General features: G+C 44.7%; 1 protein-coding gene across 1 annotated transcript in view; it reads right to left on the bottom strand.

The window, feature by feature from the left end:
- Positions 1-19230, bottom strand: part of LOC122811285 (glutamine--fructose-6-phosphate aminotransferase [isomerizing] 1) — a 1619377-nt gene that overhangs the window by 286222 nt on the left and 1313925 nt on the right. The window contains exon 15 of the mRNA XM_044083027.1: positions 4458-4572. Coding sequence (XP_043938962.1) covers positions 4458-4572 — 115 coding nt within the window. The remainder of the gene's footprint in view (positions 1-4457; positions 4573-19230) is intronic.

The following is a 19230-nucleotide window of genomic DNA, read 5'->3' as shown; positions in this document are numbered from 1 at the left end:
GCCTATGCTGAGGCAAATGCAAAAAGGTCCTTAATCTTTTTCTAGAATCAGAGAAATCCTGACCTTGCCATTGAAAGTGCTCACTCATGGAGTGTAAAGACTCCCCAAAGGAAAATTCTTCAGGAGGGGAGGCCGAAGGGATAGATTCCTCTGCATCTGAATCCTCATAAGGCGAGTAAGCCCCTTCCTGGTGGTCTGACAAGTCAGATCCATCTGTGGAGTAATCTGAGGAGTGAGGTTCAGAGGGTTCAGTCCTGGGCCTTTTGCCTGGAGGAGGTTGAGAGGCCCTGTCTGGGTGAGGTTGTGAACCCCTGATTAAGGAGATAAGGTCCTCAGCAAGGCTGAGGATCTGTGAACTAGAGGAAGGCCTCTGGGATGTAGATTTGGCAGGCAAAGCTTTTGAAAGTTTGGCAGCTTTAGCCCTGGAAAAGGCCTTAATAGACATAGAAGCTGGGGGCCTAGCTGCCCCACGTGCAGGGTAGAAATGTCCAAAGGTATGGTGTCGGGCAATTCCTGAACACTAGCTTCGGTAGGGAGTTCTGAAGCTGACTCAGCTGGGGCCTCTCGGGCCTCGGTGGTCGGAAGTATGGTTTCGGTTGAAGGAATCGCCGTGGACTCTGTTTCGGCCGAAACCAAGACACTCGCGGTAGGCCTAGCCGTGGTTTCAGCCAAAACCACGGACCGCGAGTGTCGGTCCTTTTCCTTGCGTTTTTTGACCATATGCGAAGTCAGAGTCTCCGACGGCATTTTATAAGCAAAAGCAGCTCCAAAAAATTCCTCTGCAAACTCCGACCGACGTCTAAGAGTTTGTCGGTTGAAGGAGGCACAGGCTAAATAGGCTGATACGTCGTGGTCTGGGCCTAAGCAAGGAAGGCAGTAAGAATGGAAATCCTTATGAGGTATTTGTTTCCCACAAGTTAAACAATTATTTACTTTGTCTGACATCGGCTGAGGCAAGAAAGATTCCCCAACGGGGTACTTAGCTTTTTTCGAAGTCTTCGGCAGCTGAAATCTCTGGATCTGACCGACCGGCACTTGCGAACAGCTTCTGCTTCGGGCACCGCGCGGCAAGAAAGACTGGGGAAAATGGCATCGGCTGATGCTTTTGTACCCCAGACGCTCTGACGTCGGGGAAAGTGCAACATCAGCCGAGGCCAGACCCAGACTTTGGAATCCGGCCGACCAAAGGGCTGCCTGAGGCAGGACAACCCATATGTTATGACTGCAGATGCATCCTTGAAGGACATCTGAGGGTAATGCTACTCAATGCTAGAAGTCTAAATCTCAAAATGCACTCACTTGAGGCACTCCTTAAAATGGAGAACATTGATATCTGTGCAGTGACTGAGACCTGGTTCAAGGCCCCAGAGAGCACCCCTGCACTACCAGGCTATAACTCATACCACACTTTTCGGCCATGTAATCTGGACCGAAACACCAAAAGCGGAGGTGTGTCCATATTCATTAAGGATATCCACACCTCCAGGCTAGTTGCCCAGCATAATGCATCCGAGGTTATCCAAGTGCAACTAACTCTGGGCAAAACTGCAATCCAAATTGTAGCTTGCTACAGATCCCCCACCATGCCCCAGGATTCCCACTCCTCTTTTCTTGATGTACTGGAAAATATTAGGGTTCAACCAAACACCTTAATAATGGGCGATTTCAACTACCCAACCATTAACTGGGAAAACTACTCATGTACCAACTCCTTAGCTCAACGCTTTCTGGAATTCACAAACTTCAATGCCCTGGATCAACTTATCCACCCCCACCAGGGGCAACAATATCCTAGACCTAGTCATTACCAACATGAGTGACCGGTCGGTGTTCCACACCTGAAGTCAACTCCTCGGTCCGATCCGACCATAAGCTAATCACCCATGATATCCACATCCCACCCGAATCCTACACAAATGCACTCTATAAGCACTTACACGAATGCATGGATCGTGCTATCGCAAACAGAACCAAGACGCTATCCTCCAAAAAAAGGAAGCCAATCTGGTGGTCCCCTGCCATAAGCAAACTGTATAACAGAAGGAAGAAACTGTTGCAAAAGAGAGTAAAATCCCAGGAGTGGAGTAGCTCCCTGGTCAGCCTCAGTAAGAAGCTGAGATCCCTTATAAGATCCTCTAAAGCTAGCTACGAAAACAAAATCGCCACTAATTCTAAGGACAACCACAAAGCATTCTATAGCTATGTCAAGAATCTCGATGGCAACACTTAGATCTGCTCTGAGTTACAGCACAACGGCATGAAAATTACAGAACCAATTGTTACATGAACTTCAGAGCGAAGTGGCTCCCCATAAGCACCATGACTGAATGGCGCACAGCAACAGTTATACCACTCCACAAAGGGGGAGCCACCACTGATCCCAGGAACTATCGACCTATTAGCCTGACGAGCCTGGTTTGCAAGGCCATGGAATGTAACATCATGGAACTCATAAACAAAGACATTGGTAACCTCCAAACTCTGGATCCTACCCAGTTCGAGTTTGTAAAAGGCAGATCATTCCTCCTAAACCTGATCAACTTCTTTGAGGTAGTCACCAAAGCCGTAGACGAGGGTAAGGTGGTTCACACAGCCTACCTTGACCTTGCCATGGCTTGCGACACCATCCCCCATTCTGGAATTATAGCTAAACTCACTAAACTAGGTATAAACCCTTATGTCACAAGATGGGTTGCCAACTGGATCACTGACAGTACCCGCACTGTAAAAGTTGTAGACTCCAAATCTGACCTCAAACCAGTGACAAGTGGAGTACCACAGTGTTCAGTCCTGGGACCTCTCCTGTTTGGTATCTACTTCTCTGAAGTACAGGCTAACACAGAAGGCCTCTGGCTAACGAATTTCACAGATGACTGCAAACTAGGAGCCATAGTCAAGTCCCCAAATGATGTGGACATCCTACAGAAGGGCCTCGCTGAGATAGGTGCCTGGTGTCAGAGCCATGGCCTCAAGCTCAGTGCCAAAAAGTGCAGTGTCATCCCCTTTGGTAAAAACTCTGTACCCATGAATGACCACATAGGCAGCCATCTACTTAACACGGAATGTGTGATAAGAAACCTTGGGACCCAGGTGGACAGTAGTCTCTCCTTTGATAGTCACATCGCCGCAGTAGTCAGGAAGTCCTTCTATGTGGCACACCTCATCATAAAAGGGTTCTCATCTAGGTAAAAAGAGATCATTGTTCCCCTCTACTCGACACTCATTAGACCCATTATAGAGTACAACACCCGTTTTGGAATGTACCTCACAAGACATCTGCAGCAGCTGGAAAGGCCACAGAAGTACCTCACATAGAGGATTACTGGCCTCAAACAAATGCCCTACACTGACCGTCTCAAAAAACTCCAGCTTTATTCCGTAGCATATTGCCTACTCCGAGGTGATCTCTGCCTAACATATAAAGCTATGTCAAACCCAGAGCTGTTGGACATGCTACACCTAAAGAAATCCCAATCCCTCCGAGCTACATGCTCTCGGGACCTAAACCTTGTTACCACAATAAACAGAACATGCTGGAGGGATAGATTCCTGTCCCAGAGACTTCCCATACTCTGGAACAGGCTACCCATCTATGTCAAGCAAAGTTCTTCATTATCACTCTTCAAGAAAAATCTTGATGAGTGGATGGGAAATAGGAAATACACCCCAGGGATCACTTCTCTGTCTCTGCTCGACAGTGGCACAGGAAAATAACTTTCTTGGGTGGCGTAAGCCAGGGAACCTTGTTGGCTAGGCTTACGTAGGCCCTTGGGCCGATAACCTAGTACCTACCTATGAACCTATATACTCATCCATGCAATTTACCTGCCATTTGCCTGATGAAGTCCACTTGGGGAAAGTTTTTTTCACACTTGCATTTGGATCCTGAGTTTTTAGCACTTGTGTGCACTTTGACTGAACAAATTGGTGAATAACCAATTAAACACACCTTTTACTGTTCATGTTCTGTTTTGTCTGGTCCATTCATCGATCCATCCAGCCTCAACCCCTTTTTCCCAGTATCTGCACATGGGATCGGGGTGTCACTTCAATAGTGGCAATCATCTCGAGCCAAGACTTACACCACTGGGTGGCTAGCCCTGCCGCTGTAGTTCATCCATACCACTCACTCGCAAACACACTATTCTAAAACAGACAACACATTTGATTGGCTCTGTGTGTTCTGACCATACCACCACATCTTTATGCATGTATGTAAGAACTTTCCCTCACTACCTACCATAAAGCATCTTATCTTTAAATGTTTCCATGTACAGTATGCATTAGAAATGTTTCAAGGAAGTCTATTACTTAAATTAATGCAATATTTTGCCAAAAAGTGTGACTCCAGAGTTCCAATCTGAAAAAGTTAGGCCCTTGGAATATCCTGATAAACAAAGAAATACACAACTAATTACAATTTTGACTACAAAAATTGACAAAATGCTGCTCTTTACCAGGTAATGCTTTAAGTCCTTGGATAATCTGCCTCCTTCTTTCTTGCATAGATATTCTATCATTACACATCATAAGAGCAAACATGATGAGTGCAACAAACTGGCTTGTGTAGGCCTGTAAAACAAAATATGAAAACAGCCATAATTTCGACCGTGATTCTAGTTGCTATGATGTGTAACATTATTAACTCTCTATGCCCTAAGCAGGAATAACTAATTACAGCTTCAAATGCTTGACCACTTTAATGGAAATGCATGCTAAGCCCAGACCTTTTTCTGTGAATGTAAAACAGGCCACAAATAACTGCTCATATCTCAGAACCCATAAATGCTACAGAAAAAGTAAATACAAACAAGAAGAAACATATTACTGGCAACAACTTCACAACTCCAAAACATACTTCTGATTTTATATTTTGTTTTAAATTAAGAAATGTCATATTTTTGAAGCAGTGTATCAGCACATACTTAAAAAACATTATATCTCACTGATCTTTTCTGACAGACCCTCAATAACAGATAATTCATACTTTTGTCAGCTTACCAATGATGCCTTGCACGCTAGCTCTATATACTTTGGGCATTTTTACAGAAATAAGGAAACTGTGCTTATGCTTTTTCATACATGCAAATACCACTCAGTATCTCCCAGACCACAGCAGCTGAATGCTAAGTACCTGTAGCAAATTTGATAATATTCATACTGGGTACAAGCTGACACTAAACAGTAACATGTTCTTCAAACCATTTTCATGATATTCATGCAGATATGCAAGCAATGCTAATTAATATTCAACTGTTTGGATAAACAATCTATTTAGCAGTACAGGCTAAGAATTACAAACAAAAAGATGCCGTTGACATAAAGGCAAGTAGTGGCAACATTATGAACCAGAGGTGGGGCACCCTTAAAGAAAGGGGATCTCTCAGTGTGAAAAAAATTATTAGATTAAGATGCCAAAAGTATTCACAACAGAAAAGGCAATGGCAAAACTAGTAAAAATAAAACATGGCCAAGTGTTCTTTTTTTTCTTTTAGAGGTCATAAAGAGAGACATGGTACATAACTAAATGGAACATACATACACACAAAACTAATAATAATAATTGAGCTACGTATATAGAATATGACCGGTTAACAAAACTTAAGGTGATTTTGGTAGTCACTAAACTCAATAATACTTTTGCCTTGAGATAACCTACCTTAGGCTACATCTGCAATAGGCTACTTTAACATGCTATAAAAAAGAGAACTTTACCAACAATGGCATGGGCCTACATACACAAAACTAAACAGTTTCTCAGAATCTCACAGTATGCATGTGAGGGATATGGATATGAAAAGTACATTTCTACAGGTGTTAGCTGCTCAGGTATACTGCTTAGCTTTTGACATACAGACAAGAGGGAGATTGCGACAGTCCCCAATCAATAAAATTATCTAATTCCTGTCTCAGTAACTGTTCACCTTTGCTTACTACGGGTGCCATACATCTGTAGCATTATGCCTTCTATTGGTAAAGAAATGCATTATAACTATCATTGTATAAGATGTAACTACATTTTGCCTACTATCATACAATTGTTAATTTTTTATTGTAAAATTTAATGTGTTGAATTTAAATGTGCATGCTGTTTTTTCTATATTTGTAACTACTTTTTTAATTCACTGTATATTATCTACCCTTTTTTTGGAGCTTTTCTCCTCTGGTCTCTACTGAAAATGGGCACCTGCCCAGCCAGACTAACCCAGTAAACAAATGTCAAATAAATAAAATAAATAAATAAAAATCCAGACTTGCTGGGCAGTTTGACAAAACAATAGTTAAAAAGGCAGTATGGTGAAAAAAATATATGAATATGTTTTTGCAGCATGGAAAAGGAGGGCAACTTTGTCAATACTGGATTTACTTGCAAGATTTCCAATGCATACTGTGTCCATTTCTGGAAGGCAGCACTCCACAAGTAAAAAGAGGGAAAGGCTAGTTTAGAGAAGGTGATCTTACAAAGATGAAGTACTAATAGGTTTACAGGACCTTAACAAAAAAAGGTAATTTTAACAGGTACACTCCCAGGAGAATGAAAAGAGCAAGGCTACGGTAAAACAGTGCCTCAGTACTCCTTCAGTGAACTCGGCAAGTTCTTTACTAAGGCCCTCTTAAACGGGACACTGGGCCCTAAATGTGTCTCTGTACTGGGGAGGGGTGAAATCCATACTACATTGTATATTGCTTGATTTCAAGTGTACCCATGTTTTCACTCTGGGGGATTCCATAGCATTTCCCACTTTTGTTACTGAAGCAGCTTGCTGTTTATTACAGAAGTTGTTACTGATATTGACGGTTCACAAAGAAGCAGAGAAACATGATATTAGGCATATTCATATCGTGTTAAGTGGCACATTGCTAAAGACTCACACATTTCAATGAGATAATCAGCCTGAGGTAAAAAAGTGGCATCATCTTAATCTACCCACATTAGTGTTACACAAACAGTAATAATGCACACACATGACATAGTATCATTCATTCCTGAAGTCAAACTATATGGGAATGTGTTACTGTAACTTACCTGCTATATTGCCTAGCAAAAAAGAAGTTAAGTCTTACCATAACATTCCATCTGCGTTGTTGATCTTCATCTATTCTTGACTTTTGAGTAATAGGTTCCAATCCTTGGAACCCGTTTGGCCGTTATACAGCTCAATCCAGCCAAAAATCTCTCGAGTTAATACTCTACCTACAGTGCCTCTCTCCAATTTACCTCATATTGAGTTTGCAGACTTACAGAAAGTCAGAAGAACCATGTGCAAATATGAAGAAGCCATGTTCAAGGTGAACCCTAACAATGCACCTAAGACAAAAAACTCCTAAAGGAATTCACAGGAGGGGGAAGGAGGGTGGGATGCCAAAAACAGATGAAGATTGTCAACACAGATGGAATGTTATGGTAAGACATAACTTCTTTATATGATGTTGTCAATCTTCCTCTATTTCTGATTCTTGGGACAGAAATCCAGCTACTTTAGATCCTGGGTGGCCCTATGGAAGGATATTCTTGAGAAAGTACAGTTGTGTACATTTACCATAAATGTAGATGTTCGAGTGTATTCACTGTTGCAGTCATCACACTTGGGTTATCTGCCTGCAGGTAGCCCTCAGTCGGTCCGAATACCAGACACTTAGTATTTCTGAGTCGGTTGCTGTCGCTCCAGGAGTGATGTCAGGTTGTCAGGGGTATATAAACAGGCAGCCAAAGCCATTACATCAGTTTTTCTTGCCCCAAATGTCAGGACCCCCCCAACAGGGAGCTAAGTTATGCTGGGGAAAACACCAGCAGTAAAAAGTAAATGCCAATACCAATACCCCTGAATGGTGTGAGTAATAGACAGAGAAAGGAGAGGGAGAGAGACAAGGGGGCTGGAGGGAGGGAAACCAGGACTGCAACAGTGAATACACTTGAACATCTACATTTATGGTAAGTGTACACAACTGTACTATGTTCTTCGTGTTTCACTGTTGCAGTCATCACACTTGGGTTGATTCCCAAAGCTGAAGAAAAGGTGGAGGCAGTCAAGAAGAATTGGGGCTGGCTAGAATGCCCTGCAGGACTACTGTTGCAAAACCCGCCCTGGATTTGGAAAAGATAGGCAGGTGGTAATACTTGGTGAAGGTGTGCACAGAAAGTACAGTTTTGTACCTACCATAAATGTAGATGTCCGATAGATATGCAACTGCAGTCATAACATATGGGTTGTCCTGCCTCAGGCAGCCCTCGGTCGGCCGGATTCCAAAGTCTAGGTCCGACGTTGGCTGATGTCGCATTTCTCTCCGACGTCAGAGCGACTGGAGTATATAAGCATCAGCCGACGCCATCTTCTTCAGTGTGTCTTGCCCCAGATGCCAGGTGCCCTCCAAGGAAGGCTGTAATCAAATTGGAAGACAAAAATAGGTTTCCAGACAATAAATAAGCAATAAACAGATACACCATAACAGATATCCCCAGCTAAGGATAACAGGGAGAGGAGTGGACCCAAGGCATAGAGGGGAAGGAGGGAGGGAAAACCCGACTGCAGTTACATATCTATCGGACATCTACATTTATGGTAGGTACAAAACTGTACTATGTCCTTCAAGAATGCAACTGCAGTCATAACATATGGGTTGAATACCATAGCTTAGCTGGGGGAGGAGGTATGCTCTAAGAAAAGGATGGTGTAGCTATCAATCCCTGCAGGACTGCCGAAGCAAAGCCTGCTCTGGATCTGGAATATAAGGGGAGGTTGTAGTGTTTGGAAAATGTATGCACGGAGCACCATGTAGCAGCTTCTAGAATGTCTTTTGTAGGCACCCCTCTTAAAAATGCTTGTAGAGGTGGCTGTAGCTCTGGTGGAGTGTGGTCTGACATTGGCTGGCACATTCTTTCCATGGAAGGAATAACAGAATCTGATGCACTGTCCAATCCATTTTGAAATTGCCTGTTTGGAAATTGCTTTTCCTTGTACTCCAGGGGCGTAAGCTACAAAAAGCTGATCAGACCTCCTACTGGTCTTGGTTCTGTCTAGGTAGTAGCGAAGTTGTCTGTGTATGTCCAAGATATGTAGCATTCTTTCCCCTTTGTTCTCAGGATTGGGAAAGAAAGTAGGCAGGTGAATTGCTTGATTTAAAGAAACCCTAGATACCACTTTTGGCAGAAAGGTAGGGTTGGTTTGTAAGGAGACCCTGTCTCTGTGAAAAGTTATGAACGGTGGTATTGCCATTAAGGCCTGTAATTCCGAAACCCTTCTTGCTGAGGTAATGGCCAGCAGGAAAGCTGTCTTCCAGGAAAGAAATTGTAAATTCACAGAAGCTGCTGGCTCGAAGGGAGGTAGAGTCAATTTTTCTAGGACAAAATTGAGGTCCCAAGCTGGTACTGGTGCCTTTCTTGGGGGCTTTATATTCTTGATTCCTCTAAGAAATTGCCTTAACAAAGGATGTGAAAACACAGGTGGATCAGTGTTGTATCTAGCTGAGATAGCTGAAGCATGTATTTTTATGGAAGAGTATGAGAGTCCGTTATGTAGCATATCTGCCAAGTATTCCAGAATGAGTGGAATGCTCAAAAGTGATGCATCATGACCCTTGTTGGTATTCTAAATGCTGAATCTCTTCCATTTGGCTGAGTAAGCCTTTCTGGTGGATGGTCTGCGGGCTTCTGTTAGTATCTGCTGAACTTCCTTGGAGAGAGGTAAATTGAGGTTATTTACGGGATTTCCCAAGCTGTTAGCTGTGGGGTCTGGATGTTGGGATGAACTGTCCTGAAGTTGTGTTGAGTCAAAAGTTGGGGCCATTGTGGAAGGGCCCACGTTTTGTTGTGACATATGCTCCGTAGTAGTGGGTACCAGTGTTGTCTTGGCCAGTCTGGAGCTATTAGGATCCCCTTCGGCTGCTCTGCTTTGATCTTTAATAACACTGTGGTCATCAGTGGCAGAGGTGGAAATGCATAAATTATTAGGGAGCTCCAGTTGAATGAGAGGGCATCTATTTTCCATGCTTGTGGATGATATGTCCTTGAGCAGAACTTTGTAAGTGATGATTGAGGTGGGAGGCAAATAGGTCTACGTCCGGACTGCCCCATGTCGAGGTGAGTCGATAAAGATGTCTGGATGTAGCCTCCATTCGTGGGGGTCTAGGAAATTCCTGCTTAGACTGTCCGCCAGAACATTGTCTTTGCCTGGAACAAACTGGGATTGTAACTGTATGTTTAGACCCAGTGATTTTTCCCAAAGATTCATTGTCAGTCTGCAAAGGGGTAAGAATGAGTGCCCCTGCTTGTTTATGTACCACATCACAGTGGTGTTGTCTGTCCGTATTAGTAGGTGGCCTTGTTGAAGTTGTTGTCCAAAGGCCTCGATGGCATGCATTACTGCTAGCATTTCTTTTTGGTTGATATGCAGATGTGTTTCCTTTGGAGACCATTGCCCTTGAATACATCTGCCCTCCATGTGCGCCCCCATCCAAGGTCTGAGGCGTCTGTGGTCATGGTCTGTGTTATCTGAGGTTTTTTGAACGACATACCTGTGTTTGACTGGCTTACTGTGGCCCACCATAGAAATTCCTTTTGAAGACATGGAATGAGTGGAATAGTTGCTTCTAGGTTGTTGCTGTGTTGAGACCATAAGCTTTTTAAGTACCATTGAAGCTTTCTCGTGTGTAGTCTTGCTAGTGGAACCAGGAGAATGCAGGATGCCATGTAACCCAGGGCCTGTAGGAAACTCCTTGCAGTCATCTGGGTGAACTTTGCTAAACTTTTGAAGTAATGAGTTAACGTCTTCTGTTTGTCTTCTGTCAGGTAAGCCATTTGAGAGGCTGTGTCTAGTTTGGCTCCTAAGAAGGTTATTTGCTGGGATGGCTGAAGTCTTGACTTTTGAAAGTTGACTGTGTATCCCAGAGCCTGTAGCAAGTGTATGACATAATTCAAGTTTTTTGTCAAGGTTAGTTTGTTGTCCGCTTGTATGAGGCAATCGTCCAGGTACGGGTAGATTTGAATCCCCTGGAGCCTGCAATGAGCAATTACTGATGCCAGGCATTTCGTGAATACTCCGGGCGCAGTAGATTAGCCAAATGGCAATGCTGAGAATTGATAATGCTCTGGCCCCCTGCAAGAAATCTGAGGTATCTTCTGCAGCTGTGTCTGAAAGGGACATGCAGGTATGCCTCCTTGAGGTCCAGAGTAATCAGCCAAGACCCTTTGCCCAGCATGGTAAGGAGTTGCTGTAGAGTCAGCATTTTGAACTTTGGTACTATGAGAAAAGTGTTTAAAGCAGACAAGTCCAGTATTGGTCTCCATTGAGTTTCTTTTCTTGGAACAAGGAACAGTCTTGAATAAAACCCCTGACCTTGTTCTTGTTGTGGAACTTTTTCTATTGCTTTGATCTGAGCAAGCAGAGAAATTTGCTTGATAGCCTCTGCCCTTTGATTTTGTGGAAGGTTTGGCATGCCTTGTTTTCTTGGCAAGGTATGAAAATGGAACCTGTAACCGTGGTTTATAAAGTCCAAAATCCATTTGTCTTTTGTCAGTTTGTGCCAATTTTTTGAAAACAAAGATAACTTTCCGCCCAAAGGAGCTTCTGTTTGCTCCTTGGTCAGTGGAACTAGAGGAAAGTCATTGAGATTGTCCCTGCGGGGCAGGAGAAACCCCTGTGTCACTTCTTTGGTTTGCTGGTTGCCATTGTCGTCCCCTGTAGGATCCTCTGTATTGCCCTCTTCCTCGGGCACGCCTGTTTTTGTCCCTTTGAAATCTTTCAGGATTAGGAAAGGACCAGTTTTTAGAAGGCCAGTTCCTGCTGAATCTGGGCGGCTGAACCTGGAGGAAATCTTTCACTGTCTGAACTGACTTGGCTTTTTTCTCAATGAACTTTAACACATCTTTAGCATTAGCACCAAAAAGCTTGTTCTTTTACAAGGGTGCGTCAAGAAGTTTTGCCTTAACATGATCTGGTAAAGGTTGTTCTTTTAACCATGCATGTCTACGAATGACCGCCCCTGTCATAGCTGCCCTACATGAAGCCTCCAATGCATCATATCCACACTGTAGAAAGTGATTGCTAACCTGCTGAGAATTATGCACAGCCTCCTGCAAAGACTTCCTATCTAAAGGTTCAGGAGAGGCCAATCTTTTCTGTAAATCATCTAACAGGAAATCCTGATATTGAAACATGTGAAAGAGACAATTGAGAGCTCTCATAGATAAAGTAGTGGAGGTGTAAACCTTCTTCCCCCATCTCTCTAAGGACCTTGCTTCCCTGTCGGAATGCAAAGGGTTTTTGGAGGTGGTAGCTGAAACCCCTTTAGGCCCCTGGGAAATTGTTTCTAAATCAACAGCATGGGACCTAAAGAAATTAGAATGGGTTTCTGGGACCCTATAGTATCTGTCAGGCTTGACAGGAGCAGGAGGAAGAGTATCAGGGGTAACACTGGAGTCAGAGTATAAATCATCCAAAACATCAAGCACGGGAGGTATAGCTAAGGGTCTGTGTTGGGGCTTTTTAAGGAAGGTTTGAAGGCGCTTTCTGGAATCTGAATATTCCCGGCCTTGCCACTTAAAATGCTCCCTCATGGAATGCAGAACTTCCCCAAAAGAAATATCCTCAGGAGGAGAGGCCGAGGGAATGGAGTCCTCTGCATCTGAATCCTCATAGGTCTGGAAGCGCTCTTCCTGGCTTTCGGAGTGAACAGAGTCCTCAGAATCTTCATCTGAAGGAAGAGGGTCAGAGGGTTCAACCCTGGGCCTCTTATCAGGAGGAGGCTGGGATCCTCTCAGGATGGGCCTGGGAACCTCTGATCAGGAAATTAAATCTGGCCATAGACATGATTTGAGTTTCAGGAGTAGGCTGAGGTAAGGTTTTAGCAGTAAGATGCTTGGACTTGCTGGCTGCCTTAGCACGTGTGTAGGCCTTGATAGACATGGACATGGGAGGCCTAGCCGCTCCACGTGCAGGAGTGACCTTATCAACAGCAATGGTCTCGGGCATTTCCTCGGTTTCAGTATCCGGAGGAAAATCAATAACTGGCGTCGGAGTGGCCTCCGGTATCGGAGGTATCGGTAATGCGGTGTCTTCGGTTCGGAGCAGTGGAATAACCACCTCAGAGGGAACCGGGGCACTCGCGGTTAGTTTTGGCGTGGTGTCGGTGGAAGATGCGGGCCGAGGATGTCGGTCCCGGTCTTTTCATTTCTTAGGAGTCTGCGTTGCCGGTTGTTCCGACGGCATTGTATAATCAAATTTTTCGCCGAAAAAGTCTTCAGCGAACTCCGCCCGGCGCCTGAGAGTGCGCTTATTGAAGCGAGCACAGGCGGCACAGGCCGAGACGTCGTGGTCTGGGCCAAGGCAAGGGAGGCAGTAAGAGTGGAAATCCTTATGAGGTATTTGTTTACCACAAGACAAACAATTATTTACTTTTTCAGTAATTTCTGACATCGGCTGAGGCAAGAAAAGGTCCCCAACGGGGTACTTAGCTTTTTTGATGACTTCGGTTTCGAAGAATACAGGAGCTGACCGACCGGCACTTGCGAACTGCTTCTGCTTCGGGCACCGCGCGGCAAGAAAGACTTAAGAAGATGGCGTTGGCTGATGCTTATATACTCCAGCCGCTCTGACGTCGGAGAGAAATGCGACATCAGCCGACGTCGGACCTAGACTTTGGAATCCGGCCGACCGAGGGCTGCCTGAGGCAGGACAACCCATATGTTATGACTGCAGTTGCATTCTTGAAGGACATCTCCAGGTAGCAGCTTCCAGGATGTCCCTGGTAGGGACTCCCCTGAGGAATGCTGTAGAGGTAGAAGTTGCCCTAGTGGAATGTGTTCTGACCCTCTGAGTGGTTGGTTTCCCATGGTGCTTGTAGCAGAAATGGATGCAGTGTGCTATCCATTTGGAGATTGTTTTGAAATGGCCTTGCCCTCTGCCCCTAGTGCAAAGCTGACTAGTAACTGGTCAGATTTCCTGAAGGGCTTAGCCCAATCAAGGTAGAATCTGAGCTGTCTGTGCACATCCAAGGAGTGCAGGATCCTTTCCCCTTTATTTTGAGGATTAGGGAAGAAGGTTGGCAGATGAATAGATTGGTTGAGAGCCATACTGGACACCACTTTAGGCATAAAGGAAGGGTTAGTCCTGAGGGAAACCATGTCAGCATGGAAAATAATGAATGGTTCCACAGCCATAAGTGCTTGTAGCTCAGACACACTTCTCACTGAAGTGATGGCCAGAAGCAAGGCTGTTTTCCAAGAGAGGAATTTTAACTCTGCTAATGCTGCAGGCTCAAGGGGGGGGGGGGGGGAGCTTTTACAGTACAAAGTTAAGGTCCCAAGCAAGGGTGGTTGCTCTCCTTGGTGGCCTTAAGTTTTTTGCCCCTCTCAGGAACTGTTTGATAAGAGGGTGAGAGAAAAGAGGTGGCTCAGTGTTGTAATGAGCCGAAATGGCATAGGCATGGATCTTAATGGAGGAGAAGGATAGGTCTCTGTGGAGAAGGTCTGCTAGTTAATCCAGGATTACAGGTAAGGAGGGCAAGGCCTTGTCCTCTCCTTTAGACTGAATCCAGGAACAATACCTTTATAACTTATCAGTGTAGGATTTCCTTGTACTGGGTCTTCTGGCTTCAAGAATGATGTCCAGTACCTGCTTGCTTAGGCTGGTCACTGGGGGAGAATTTAAGGAATAAATCAGGCTGCAAGATTCATGGTTTGCAGTTGAGGATGCAAAATCTGTCCCCCCTGCAGAGTGAGGAGGGTTGGGATCTGGGGTAAGTGCCAGGGTGGCATTGGTGACAGGCTGCGCAGTAGTGGGTACCAGTGCTGGCATGGCTAGTCTGGGGCAATCAGGATTGTTCTTGGTTTGTCCTATCTTATTTTGAGTAATATTCTTGAGAGAAGAGATAGAGGGGGGAATGCATAGATTGAGAGGTTTTCCCACTGGAAGGATAGGGCATCCACTTTCCAGGCACTGCTGTGAGGTGTCCTGGAGCAAAATTTGCTGAGCAGGTGACTGCAGGGGGAGGCAAAGAGGTCCATCTCTGGGATTCCCCATTTCTGGATTAGGATACTGAAGGTGCTGGGGTCTAATTGCCACTAGTGTGGCTATAGGAGATTTCTGCTTAAGTCGTCTGCCAGATAGTTTTCTTTGTCTGGCAGGAATTGAGCTTGCAGATGAATCTGCATGTCCAAGGCCGTGTTCCATAGAGCCATGGCTATCCAGAAGAGTGGATAAGAGTGTGTTCTCCCCTGCTTGTTGATGTACAACATAACTGTGATGCTGTCTGTTTTTATCAGCAGGGGTCCTGGTGAAAGTGGGGACCTGAAAGCTGTCAGAGCATGCTGAGCAGCTAGCATCTCTTTTTGGTTGATGTGCAGATGAGATTGACTTGGGCTCCAGTGGCCCTGAATGCACTTGTCGTCCAGGTGTGCCCCCTGGGCATAGTCTGATGCGTCTGTGGTTAGGGTCTGGGTGGCGAGGGGTTGAGTAAAGGGAAGTCCCTTGTAGTTGCATGCTGCTGCCCACCAAAGAAACTCTGTCCTTAGACAGTGGATGATAGGTATGCCGGTTTCCAGGTCCTGAGAATGTTGGCACCAAAGACTTTTTAAGTACCATTGAAGTTTCCTCATATGCAGTCTGGTATATGGAATTAGTAGGATGCAAGAGGCCATAAACCGTAGGACCTGCAGGATTTTCCTTGCGGATAGCTGGGTTCTGGTGGCCATTTGAGCGAAGTATTCTGTCAGATAGGCTTGTTTTTCTGGAGTAAGGAATGCCATCTGGGATGCTGTGTCCAAGCTTGCTCCCAGGAATACAATCTTTTCACTGGGGACTAGTTTTGATTTCTTTTCGTTGATAGTGTACCCCAGGGAGGTTAAAAGGTTCTTTACAAATGTCAAGTGCTGCAACAGCTGTTCCTGACTGTCTGCCTGAATCAGGCAATCATCCAAGTATGGGTAAATTTTAATTTTTCTCTGTCTGCAATAAGCAATGGCTGGAGCCAAGCATTTTGTGAATACTCTGGGAGCAGTTGATAAGCCAAAGGAAGTAAAAAGAACTGATAATGAATAGACTGCCCTGAAACGTAGGTATTTCCTGCAAGAGTCCCTGATAGGGATGTGGAGATAGGCTTCTTTTAGGTCTAGGGTGGCTAACCAGGGCTCTTTGGACAGCATAGGATGAAGCTGCTGAAGGGTGAGCATTTTGAATTTTGGTACCACTAGGAAGGTGTTTAGAGTGGAAAGATCTAGGATTGGGAGCCACGTGTCCTCTTTTCTGGGTACCAGGAAAAGTCTGAAATAGAACCCTTGACCTATCTGTTCTGCCGGAACAGGTTGAATTGCCCTTATGGAGAGCAGGGATAGAATTTGGTTTTGTGCCTCTGCCCACTGGTTTGGAGGAAGGTCTGGGAACTCTTTTGGGGTGGCAGTGAGTGGAAGTAAAATTTGTACCCCTGGAATACAATGTTGAGGACCCATCAGTCTTTAGTGATGGAGGTCCAGTTTTTTGCATGATGGGCAAGTTTTCCTCCTAGGGCAAAAGCAGTTGGGCAGAGATGAGGAGAGAAATAGAGAAGTCATTGTGAATTCTTTCCGTAAGTGGGTGGCTTAGCACTCCCTGTTTTTGATGTGGAGGCACTCCATTGCTTAGATCTCTGCATACCCTGAGACTGGAGTCTTGGGGGTCTGTTTCCCCTGGGTCTAGATTGAAATGGCCTTGAGGGGGCTGGAAAGGACCAATGTTTTGAGGGGCAATGCTTAATGAATATAGGAGGCTGCACTTGCAAGAAATCTTTGACTGTCTGCATAGATTTAGCCTTTTCTTCTATCTTTTTTAGAACATGTTATGCTTTGGTGCCAAACAGATTGTCCTTGTTCAAAGGAGTGTCTAGTAATTTTGATTTGACATGGTCTGGCAAGGTCTGCTCCTTAACCCAAGCATGCCTTCTCAGTACAGAACCAGTGACTGCTACACTGCAAGAAGCTTCTAGGGAGTCAAAACCACATTGCAAAGTATGCTTGCTGACTTGGCTTGCAGAATGCATAAGCTCTTGTAATTCTTTATTTTCTACAGTCTGTAAAGGTAGCTAATATTTGCTTAATAAGTTCCATAATATGTTGCTGGTACTTCAGCATGTGAAACTGGAAATTCAATACCCTAATGGGGAGAGTTGCAGAGGTGTATACTTTTTTACCCCATTTGTCTAAAGCTCTGGAATCCCTGTCCGAAGGAGTGGGATTCTTAGCTGTAGCTCCTTTTATACCTTTAGTCCCCTTGGAAATTACCTCTGGGTCAGCAGTAGGATTTTTGAAAAGAAATTTGTGAGAGTCAGGGGCTCTGTAGTACCCATCTGGTTTTCTTGGAGGGGGGGGGGGTAAAGTATCAGGAGTTAGGCTGGATTCCATAAAAACATCATCTACAACATCCAGAACTGGAAGTATTGCTAAAGGTCTATGTTGTGGCAAATCTAGAAATTCTCTGAGTCTCTTTCTGATTGTGGATAGCCTTGGCATTCCCAGTGGAAATGCTCTCTTAAAGTAAGTAGAGTTTCACCAAAAAAAAAATCCTCCGGAGGGGAAGCAGAGGGAATGGATTTCCTCTGCATCTGAATCCTCATAAGCAGATAAAAGCATGTCTTCATATTCAGAAACCTCAGAGTCATTGGACTCTTGGTCTGTTAAAGCTGCTGGGAAAGTACAGTTTTGTACCTACCATAAATGTAGATGTCCGATAGATATGCAACTGCAGTCATAACATATGGGTTGTCCTGCCTCAGGCAGCCCTCGGTCGGCCGGATTCCAAAGTCTGGGTCCGGCGTCGGCTGGTGTCACCTCCTCTCCGACGTCAGAACGGCTGGAGTATAAAGGCATCGGCCGACGCCATCTTCTTCAGTGTTTCTTGCCCCAGATGCCAGGTGCCCTCCTAGGAAGGCTAAATTTGGTGAATGGATAAACAATTCCAGACATGCACAACAGTAATAAACAGATACACCATAGGAGATACCCCCAGCTAATAGGAATAGGGGTAGTGGACCCATAAAGAAGGTTGCAGAGGGGTAGGAGGGTGGGAAAATCCGACTGCAGTTGCATATCTATCGGACATCTACATTTATGGTAGGTACAAAACTGTACTATGTCCTTCAAGAATGCAACTGCAGTCATAACATATGGGTTGAATACCATAGCCAAGCTGGGGTGGTTGGAACTAAGTAAGTGATGGTGTAGCTAAAATGCCCTGCAGGACTGCCGAAGCAAAGCCTGCTCGGGATCTGGAGTATAAAGGCAGGTTGTAGTGCTTGGTAAATGTATGCACGGAGCTCCATGTAGCAGCCTCTAGAATGTCCTTTGTAGCCACTCCTCTTAGGAAAGCTGTGGATGTGGCTATAGCTCTGGTGGAGTGTGGCCTAATATTGGCTGGCACACCTTTTCCATGAAAAGAATAGCAGAATCTGATGCAGTGTCCAATCCATTTGGAAATTGTTTGTTTGGAGATTGCTTTTCCTTGTACTCCAGCAGCATAGGCTACAAGCAGTTGGTCAGACTTTCTGGTGGCCTTAGTTCTGTCCAAGTAGTAGCGTAGTTGTCTGTGTATGTCCAAAGTATGCAGCAGTGCTTCCCCCCTGTTTTGAGGGTTGGGGAAGAAAGTAGGCAGGTGAATGGCTTGATTTAGAGACACCCTGGAAATTACTTTTGGCATGAATGAAGGATTGGTTCTTAGAGAGACTCTGTCCTGATGAAAAATGAGAAAGGGAGGTACTGCCATGAGTGCCTGTATCTCCGAGACTCTTCTTGCTGATGTGATTGCCAATAGGAAAACCGTTTTCCATGAGAGAAATTGCATTTCTGAAGTTGCTGCTGGTTCAAAGGGAGGAAGAGTTAATTTTTCCAAGACGAAACTGAGGTCCCATGCAGGTACTGGCGGTTTTCTGGGAGGTTTGATATTCTTTATCCCTCTTAGGAACTGTCTTAGCAAAGGATGTGAAAACACAGGTGGATCACAATTGTATTTTGCTGAGATTGCTGAGGCATGAATCTTTATGGAAGAATATGAGAGACCAGTATGAAACATTTCTGCCAAGTATTCCAATATCTGAGGTATATTCAATACTGTTGTATCCTGACCCGTTACCATTCCAGATGATGAATCTCTTCCACTTGGCTGAATAGGTTTTTCTGGTGGAAGGTCTGCGTGCTTCCAGTAAGATCTCTTGAACTTTTTTGGAAAAAGAGATATCGGAAGGAGTTATGGTAACCTCCAGGCTGTCAGA

This window comes from Protopterus annectens, chromosome 9.part0, assembly GCF_019279795.1.
Source record: "Protopterus annectens isolate FY-2018-M chromosome 9.part0, PAN1.0, whole genome shotgun sequence".
NCBI classification, from domain to species: domain Eukaryota; kingdom Metazoa; phylum Chordata; order Ceratodontiformes; family Protopteridae; genus Protopterus; species Protopterus annectens.
This window is presented reverse-complemented; position numbering and strand designations above follow the sequence as displayed.